Source organism: Naegleria gruberi, assembly GCF_000004985.1.
Source record: "Naegleria gruberi genomic scaffold NAEGRscaffold_12, whole genome shotgun sequence".
In the NCBI taxonomy this organism is placed as follows: domain Eukaryota; phylum Heterolobosea; class Eutetramitea; order Acrasida; family Naegleriidae; genus Naegleria; species Naegleria gruberi.
Window position 1 is genome coordinate 293,154 of NW_003163315.1, and position 10,330 is coordinate 303,483.

The 10,330-nt window shown below is 25.5% G+C and overlaps 4 protein-coding genes across 4 annotated transcripts in view; 3 read left to right on the top strand and 1 right to left on the bottom strand.

Annotated features, from left to right (window-relative positions):
* Positions 1-975: 975 nt before the first annotated feature.
* Positions 976-1,713, top strand: NAEGRDRAFT_31833 (uncharacterized protein; the record flags this gene model as incomplete). The annotated part of the gene is made up of 1 exon (XM_002679665.1): positions 976-1,713. A coding segment is annotated over one exon (738 nt), but the record flags the coding sequence as incomplete, so codon positions are not given.
* A 920-nt stretch (positions 1,714-2,633) lies between these two features.
* NAEGRDRAFT_64998 (uncharacterized protein) lies at positions 2,634-3,221 on the bottom strand (the record flags this gene model as incomplete). Its single annotated transcript, XM_002679799.1, has 1 exon — positions 2,634-3,221. One exon carries the CDS (start codon positions 3,219-3,221, stop codon positions 2,634-2,636), a length of 588 nt encoding a protein of 195 aa, XP_002679845.1.
* A 1,928-nt stretch (positions 3,222-5,149) lies between these two features.
* NAEGRDRAFT_31910 (uncharacterized protein) lies at positions 5,150-5,500 on the top strand (the record flags this gene model as incomplete). Its single annotated transcript, XM_002679666.1, has 1 exon — positions 5,150-5,500. A coding segment is annotated over one exon (351 nt), but the record flags the coding sequence as incomplete, so codon positions are not given.
* A 4,028-nt stretch (positions 5,501-9,528) lies between these two features.
* NAEGRDRAFT_47416 (uncharacterized protein) overlaps positions 9,529-10,330 on the top strand; it is a gene marked incomplete at both ends in the record, with an annotated part of 5,764 nt that continues 4,962 nt past the window's right edge. The window contains one exon of the mRNA XM_002679667.1: positions 9,529-10,285. Within this exon, the coding sequence (XP_002679713.1) occupies positions 9,529-10,285 (757 nt within the window). The remainder of the gene's footprint in view (positions 10,286-10,330) is intronic.

The following is a 10,330-nucleotide window of genomic DNA, read 5'->3' on the forward strand; positions in this document are numbered from 1 at the left end:
GAAGAGGAAGAGGAACCATCTATGCCACCAGAAGAAGAACCTCCAATTGATGAAGGAGAACCTATTGAACCACCAGTTGTTGAGGAAGAAGAACCTGCCATTTCACTTGTTGAAGTTGAAGAGGAAGAACCTGCAATTCCACCTGTAGAAGAGGAAGAAGAACCTGCAATCCCTCCAGTGGAAGGAGAACCAGTTATTCCTCCAGAAGAAGAACCTCCAATTGAGGAAGAATCACCTATTGTTCCTGAAGAACCACCAGTTGTTGTTGTTGAAGAAAAGAAACCTGAACTTCCACCTCCAATAGTTATTGAAGAAAAGAAGCTAGAACCAGTTAAAGTTATTGAAGAAAAGAAGCCAGAACCACCTGTAGTTGTTGAAGAAAAGAAACCAGAACCACCTGTAGTTGATGCACCAAAGAAACCAGTTATTGTTGAAGAAGATGTTTTTGAAGAAGAAGAACGTGTTATTAAGGAAAATGCATTTGATGCAGCCAAATTATCAAATCCATCATGGCTTAAACCAAGATTTAATGTTTCTAATACTCAAGGATCATCAACAGATAAAAGAATTTGGGAAATTGACTTTTTTGCATCAATATTCCGTGTATTTGATAAGAAGGGTGGTAAATTGAAGAGTACTTATCATGCTAAAGATTTATATTCACTTGAAAGACATTTTACAGATTCAAGAAGATCAACGTTGAGATTCTTTGGTGATAAGAATCCACATGAATTAGTATTTGAATCAAATTATCATAGAGAAAGATTTTTTGAATGTTCATCATGTATGAGAAAGAATTTATTTGTTTGGTGTCCATCAGTTTGTGGAGAAGGTCAAACAAAATGTATAACAGATATTAAGGGTACATTTATTGCTAAAGAAAATGGTAAACCAACAGAATATAAAGGACAATGTAAAGTTAATGCCTATGCTAAACCATTTGAAAGTATTAAAGTATTTACAATGACATGGAATATGGGTGGTAAAAAGGCTCCAAAAGATCCTAAAGAATTACAAGATTTATTAATACCTGGTAAATATGATTTATATGCCATTGCTACACAAGAAACAGGTTTTCCTAAAGATGTTAACAAATTCAAAGCCTATGTTGAAAATTGTTTAGGTGATAAGTATATTGTATTAACATGTATGACAATGTGGGAAATTCAATTAGTTGTATTATCAAAGAAATCACATTTTTTAAAAATATCAAATATTCAAGGTGTACAAAAAGCAACTGGTTTAGGTAAATTAGCAGCTAATAAGGGTGGTGTTGGTATTTCTCTATGTTTTAATAATACACCAATGTTATTCATTTCTGCTCATTTAGCAGCTAATCATGGTGAAAATCATGAAGATAATGATTCTTTAAATTTGAGAAATCAAAATGCAAGAGAAATTATTGATGCAATGGCAATTGGTAATCCAACTATGGATATTGGTGGTCAATTTGATTATATATTCTTTATGGGTGATACAAATTATAGAGTACAATTACCATATGATCAAGCTGTTGGATTAGCAAAGAATAAGCAATATGATGAATTATTGAAATTTGATCAACTTCGTATGCAACAAAAACAAGGTGTTGCTTTTTATGGATTTAAAGAAAGTGCTATTAAATTTCCACCAACATATAAATATAAGGCAGGTACATTAGAATTTGATACTAAAAAGAAGAGAACACCATCTTATACTGATAGAATTTTATTTAAAACATTCCCTGCTTCACAAATTGTTGCTGAAAAATATACTGCTAAATATCCAGAATGTAAACATCCATCTGATCACTTACCTGTACAATGTATTTTCAAAATTCCAACTCATAGACCTTTTGTTTCTGTATTTACAAGTGATTCTCAATTCACATGTCAAATTATTTTTGATTCAATTATTTGTAAATTAGCTGTTAGAGAAGATTTAAAGAATCCATCTGTTACTTTCTATGCTCCATGGTTAGATAGTAATGAAAAGGGTGAATATCCAATCACTTCACCAATTCCAAATACAAGAAAACCAGAATGGAGTGGTTCTTTAATACCAACTTTAACTCCTGCAACTTCTGATATGGTATTTTTAAGATTACAACATATTGCCTTGACTATTAGACAAGGAAAACCTGATATCAAGACTGGTATTGACAATCTTATTGGTACTGTTGTACTTCCATTACAAAATGCTGTACTTAAGAGTCCTGATGTACATCAATTTAAGGCACCAATTAATGCTCAAGGTGGTTTAGCTGCTGGTATTATGGAAGGAAGTTATCGTATTGTTTATAAGAAGGAAGATTTGAGTCAAAAGTTAATGAATGTTGAAATTGAATAAATTTATTGAGATTTCCAATTTGGATCATATTTAACATCACTAACACTATTATGTAAATTAATATATTTAGCATATTCTTGAGCTCCTTCAACATCATTTGGTTCTTCATCATAAGTTTTAACTTTACCATATTTCTTCAAGTCTGAAATTACCTTTTCATGTGAATGCCATCTTGGATATTGGAATACTTTGTGATGTTTGACTATTTTTTAAAAATTATTAAAATTAGAATATAAGAAAATTATTTAAAAATTAGAATAAAAATTATTAGAACATTAGAATTATTAGAATATACATCAAATAAATTACTTACATGGAGGTAAAACCATATGTAAATGTAAATGTTTAACACTAACTGGAAAGTTATAACCAGCAACAACATTCTGTTCAACATTGAAATTTTCACCAAATCTAGATAAATCTCTCTTTTTAAATTCTTGAACACCAGCATTAAATAAATCTTCTAAAAGTGAAATATGAGAAGCATTTAAACAAGTAACATCTTCATAAACAGCAGTTGGAATGACATCAATGTGATCATCATGAACTGATACACCAAATTTATCATTAAATAAACAAATATTATCATCTCTAAATAAAATTGGAGTACTAGTATTCTTTCCTGTTAAAATATCAAGAAAAACATTATCAGGTAATTGTTGAATATCTTGTGGAACAAGTGGAAATGAACATCCTGTACAAAAATCAACATGAACTGCATTTGGTTTAATACAGGCTGCACATATTTTACCATATTGATGTTTTGTTGTATCTTGTTGAATAACTCCACGATCATTTCTTTCCTTTTCAATCACTTTTAAATCTTGTTCATTAAAATCTTTCCAATGATTTTTATTAAATCTAAATGATGTTGTTGTTGTTGTTGCTGACATTTGTGAATGATGATATTGTTGTTGTTGTTGTTGAAGTTGTGAATGATTAAAATTGCTCAAAGGCTTGTTGTTGATCAATAATCGACAAGAAGGCTTCCTCAGGTTGAGAAGAGATTTAATTTTTTTTAATGATGGAAGAAGCAGTGAACTTGTATATCTATTCATAGATTGTTGATTACTTGTTATCCTCATAAATAATGAAATTGTAATCTTGTTCAAATGCCATTGTTCAACATTAAAAATATCAAATAAATATCAATTTTAATAAAATCAAATAATAATAATATTAGTGTGGAAAGATTCTCATTCCAGAGAGGGATGATGATGGAAAGAAAAGAAATAAAATTTCAAAATTTTTATGAATAAAAATGTTAGAGAATTTAAAAAAAAATGACCAATCTTCCACCATCTTATGTAGTAGTAGTATTCCAGATGATGGTGGTGATAATTCCATGAATATACATAATGATGATATTGAAAATATTGAATTATCTATTGGTGATGTTATTTGGTTAAAATTAGAAACATTTCCATGGTGGCCTGCAAAAGTATGTTTTTGTTTTTTATTATTTAATCATTTAATCATCATCATCATATAATAATAATAATAATAATAATAATAATATTATCATCATATAATAATAATAATATAAATATCATCATCATATAAATATTATCATCATATATTAAAATAATAGATTGTAGATTGTAATGATACAAAAATACCTAATACAGTATTAAAAGAAAAACAATCACATTTAAAATTAGTTAAATTTTTTAATTCACCACCATCAGAAGAATATTATTGGATTGATTCAAATAAGGATATGATTAAATTATTTAAAAATGATCCATATTTATTAGATAATAATGTTACTGTTATTAAAAATAATCCAAATTTAAAAAAAGCAATTCATCAAGCTAAACAATTATGTGGATTTGAATTACCTAATAATAATAATAATAATAATTTATCATCTAATGATAATTCTAAAAAAAGAAAGAATGAAAATGAATTATCAAATGAAAATAAGAAAATGAAAGATTTAGTTATATTAACAGATGAAGAATTAAATTCTATTAAAGAAGAATTATCTAAATCTATTGAAACTAATAATAATAATGATATTAAACATTATTTAAATTTTATTAATGATAAATGTAATCAAATTACAGTTGATCAATTAAAAACTTGTAAAATTGGTCAAGTTGTTGCTCAATTAAGAAAACATTCAGATGAACATATTTCTAAAATGGCAAAAGATTTAGTCAAGACTTGGACTTTATTAGTTTCTTCTTCTTCTTCTTCTTCTAATACTGCATCTAATAGTACTAATACTACTACAACTAATAGTGGTACTACTTCAACAAATGCTGCTACTACTACTACTACAGCAACTACTACAACTAAGAATGAAAAGGCTCTTAATAATACTCCTAAAAAATCATCAACCACAGATGATAAACCTAAAATTAAAAAGGTTATTAATACAACTACTGGTAGTACTAGTACAACAAGTGCAACAAAATCATCCAACACCAATACCAATACCACCACCACTACTAGTAGTAATAGTAGTACAACTACAACAACTAAACAACCACTTGCTATTAAACCAATTAAAACATCACAATTATCCAACCATAATAATCAAGCAGTATCATCATCATCATCATCACCATCATTAAAATCACCAACAACACCACTCTCTGCATCAAGTTCATCCAATTCACTATCTAGTAGTACATTATTTGATACAAGTAAAATACCACAATGTACTGAAAGTAATCGTAATAGATGGAGACAAAAAATAGGAGAAGGATTATCAAAAGTACCAAATTCTACTGAAGATTTAATTATTGAACTATGTGTTGAAATTGAAACACAAGTTTATAATTATTTTAAAACATTAATAACAGCAACATCTTCATCATATGATGATCATTGTAGAACATTGAGTAGAAATTTAAATGCATCTAATAATGATGATTTTAGATCAAATGTTTATCATTCAATTATTCCAATTGAACAATTACCAATTATGAAAGTACAAGATATGGCTTCAAAAGAGAAACAAAAAGAAAATGCTCTATTACAAGAACGTAAATTACATAATAGTATGGTTGCTAAACCTGCTGCTGTTGAATCTTCAATGTTTAGATGTGGTAAATGTAAGAAAACTCAATGCACTTTTTATGAAATGCAAACTAGATCTGCTGATGAACCTATGACTGCTTTTATTACTTGTCTAAGTTGTGGAAATAGATGGAAACAATAAATTTTTTTATACCATATATATTTGAAAGAGAAGAATTTTGATGAAGATTAATAAGGAAATTAACAAACCTATTTTAAAAATTGGCGGTAAATAACTACAATTCATCATTGAATAGCCTTTAAAAAAACAATCAAAAACACATCTCTCTATCTTATTATTATTTTAATAAATAATAATAATATCTATTCAACAATACATCATTCTCAACAATTTCATACAAATCTTAGTAGTAATTTTAATAATAATATGAGGAAATTAGATATACAACAAATATTATCTTCACCTCTTACTCAACAACAACAACAAGTTTCACCTAAATATCATCATCCACATCATAATACAAATGTTAGCCCTCATCATGTCACTTTTTTATCACCACCTCAAACTTCAAATTCATCATCAACAACACCATCCCACCAACATCAACCTCCTTCATCAATAATACATTCACAACAATATCTTCATCCACCAATAAATAATTCAACAACATCATTACAACCACCTAATAGTTCTGGAACAGTATCATATGGTGGATTAGGAGGATATAGTGGAATGCCACCTTATTCACCTATTTTAAATCAACACAATTTAAAACCCAAACGTATTAAATCAAGTATTGAAAGAAAATCACAGAAAATACCATGGGAATTACCAACTATTAAAAGAGTTATTAGAATACAAAGTGCACCTAGGAAATATGTTAATAATTCATCATCTTCATCATCTTCATCTTCAAATATTAAATATCAACGTAATATAAATACAAGTATATGTAGTGATGGTAAAATTGTATCAAGAAGAAAATATGAACAAGAACAAGAATTTACAAATGAATATGAAACACAAAGTTATCATGATGATGATCAAGATGAAGATGATGTAAATAATATAATAGATGATGATAATGAATATTTAGAAGAGGAAGAATATGAAGAAGAAGAACCAGAATATATTTCAAATTATCATCCAAAACATTTTCATCGTAATATTGAACAAGATGAATTAGAACAACAACAACAATATGAATTGGAACAATCACAACAATATGAATCAACAGAAGATGAACAATATGAAGAAGAACCAGAAGAAAGAGAAGATGAATATCAACAAGATGATAATATTTCATATAATTCAAATAATAATTCAAATAATTTCAATAACAAACGAGTGATTAATAATGGAAAGAAATCATTTAAAAATCAATTAAATAATAATAGAAAAATTCAACAACAACAATATGAAGAAGAAAATAATGAAGAGGAACAACCTATTATTGAAGAAGAAGAAGAATCAAAACAATCTATAATAGAAGAAGAAGATGATTATACACCTCCACCACCTAAACCTAAAAAACCATTTTTAAAAAAAAAGAAACCTATTTCTGTAATACCTCCTAAAAATAATAATATGAAAAAATCAAAATCAAATTCAAATATAGAAGATGAAAATAATTTAAATATTTTAAATAATTCTAATAATAGTAGTAATAATATAAATAATATAAATGAAGAATTAATTAATGAAATTTCATTTAATTATGAAGGAGAAGGAGGAGGAAGTGGAGATGAATTTTCATCAAGTTTAAATAGTAGTTTTAAAAGTACATATTCAAGTAGAAGTTTAAAATCTAGTAGAAGAAGAGTTTTAAATAGATATAATGATACTTCTATAAATAGTAATATTAATGTTAATAATTCAAATTCTAATAATAATTTAAATAATTTAAATAATAAATTAAATAAGAAATATATTTTAAAAGAAGGTGAAGATTCTATAATAGTTTCATTAGGTAATAAAAATCAACCACCACAATCTAAAAATAATTTAAAAAGAAATTTAATTACTCCTATAAATGGAAATAATAATTTATTTGTAAATGTTAATAATAATAATAATTTAAATTCAAGTATTGGTCAAAATAATGAAGATGAAATATTAGATAAATGTTTAAATGATCCTGAAAATGAAATATTGGTATGTTAATTTAATATTTAATATTTATTTAATATTTAATTTAATGATCATGTATTTAAATAATTTAAATAGAATTGTATTGAATTTATTCAATCAGAAGGATGGGAAGATCAATTATCAGGTATAATGTTAATTATAAGATTAGCTAAATTTCATTCAGATGTTATTGATTCTAAAATGTATGTTTTTATTTAATAATTTTAATAATTTTATAATAATTTTAAAATAATTTTATAATAATTTTAATAATAATATTATAATCATGTTAATGATAAGATTTATTGGGATTTTGTTAAAATTATTGATAAAAATTAATTCTTTTTTAATTTTTTATTAATCCAAATATATTCTTGTTTCTGAGCTTATTATATTTCCTATATCACTAAGATGTACATCATAAAATAGACAAAAGAGAGGAATTGAAATATTTGTTACAAAAGTTATGTACTACTACCTATTACATTTCTAAGTTGGGTTGCAATATAAATTATAAACGTAAGTGCTATTGACTAATTATGTTCAATAAATTAACTAGACTATTGAATACAGTGTACTTGTGTATATTTCTAAAACAACTAACTAATTCTAAACATAGAATATATAATAGAGTACAATATTGATAATAAACTCCATAACAGCAACAATAGTCATAAGACGACCGAAATCAATCGAGTAATATAATATCAGTAACCAGTAACTAAACGAATGTATTTAGTCATTCAAAATAATGGCGTTAACATAACACTGCACTTCAAAAACTTATTGTATATTCTGTGTTACCAATACACTTTACTTACACAAGCATCTTCAACCTATATTATTTGATGAAGACACCACAAGATTAGAATACGTAAGATATGTTAAGTACTGATAACAGATATTACCTATGTGTATAACATCCACTATCTGCAGTCAATGCGTGTGTACAATTCACTACACTCTTACGAAATAAATTGTGTTACAACTTGATATTGCCCCGAGTTCGTAATGCGTACTCTAACGACTTGGTATGTTCACAAAAAAATTGAGATTTTCCATGCATAAACTAAGGAAATGGATGAACAGAGGGAAAAGGCAACAAATTTAAGCTTCCAACACAAAGATCAGCCCAATCATTAGTCTCTCTATTAACAAATAACTGTCTCATGCCACTTGATGCCACGTTGAATTCGTTTGATTCAACGACCATGTGAAATCTCATTGCTGATGTTATGAGATTGGACATTAAATGTCATTTATCAATTAAAAAAAAATGACATTAAGAGAAATTATTAAACAAAATATTAATGATCTTTTAGATTGTACTCAACAATGTATTCTAGGAAATGTTAGTATTTTTATTAATTGTATTCTATATTTAAATTATAATTTTAAAATTAAAAAAGGGATTTAAAATTGAATTATTACCATCATCTAATAATAATAATAATAATATTCAACAAGGTAATAATAGTGGTGATAATGATAAAATAGAAATTAAATGTAAAATAGAAGGACCTATTAATAGTATATTAGAAGGTGGATCATATCCTATTTTAATAATAATAACATCAAATGAATATCCATTAAAACCACCTAAATGTATTTGTAAATGTGGAATATGTCATCCAAATATATATCCAAGTGGTACTATGGATTTACCATTATTACAATCAAATAATTGGAATCAATTTATTTTAACTAATAATTTAAATAATATAAATAATAATATAAATAATTTAAATATAATTAAAATATTATTATTAGAAATTCAAAAATTTTTAATTGAATATAATATAAATGATCCATGTAATTGTGAAGGATATTTATTAATTAAAAATCAATTACAATTATTTAATTCATTAGCAAGAAAACAAGCAATTTTATATAAATATGATAATAGAATAATTAATCAACATTTTAAATTGAATTTTAATTTATTATTTAATGATTGTTATTTTAATTTTAATTAAATATTATTATTATTATTATTATTGTAATTAAAAATATAATAATAATAATATTAATGAATAAATTGTTGTTGTTTAAAATTCTTCAAGTTCAATTAAAAAAAAATGACCAACGATAAAATATCAACTACAACAACAACACCTTCATCATCTGATCAACAAGAAGAAGAACAACAACATCACTCCGATGCTTCTTCTTCTTCTTCATCATCATTATCTGATAGTAGTGATCATGAAGATGAAAATACAACAATAACATCATCATCTAATAATAATAATAATTCTAATTCTTCTAATAATAATAATAATAATAAATTATCAAAATATTCACAAAGATTATTTAATTTACAATTAAGAATGAATCAAGCTAAACAAGATAATATAGAACAATTAAAAGAAGAAGAAGAAGAATTAGATTATAAAAAGAAAGTTTATTATAAACATAAAAATATAATTGAAAATGAAATGATGACACATATAAATGTAACATTGAATGAATCTCTAGAATTTGAGAAGAAGAGAAAACGTTCACAAAAAGAACAACCACAAGGATGGGAATCTTTAAATTCAAATGCATTATATAAACAACATAAAAAGAGAATTAAACAAAATATTACAAATACTAATAATAATATTACAAATACAAATACAAATATTAATGAATCAACATTAGATAATAATTTATTATCATATGGATCAACTATTAATAATAATAATTTAATAACAGAAGAGAATAAACAAGTAATGGTAAATGAATTGACACAAAAAAAGAAATCAAATAAAAAGAAGAAGAATGATGAAGATTCAGATGAAACTGTATTATATATTAATAATACTAACAAACATTTTACAAAATCTCTAAGTAAAGCCTATGATAATATACTGATGATATTAGATCTAATTTAGA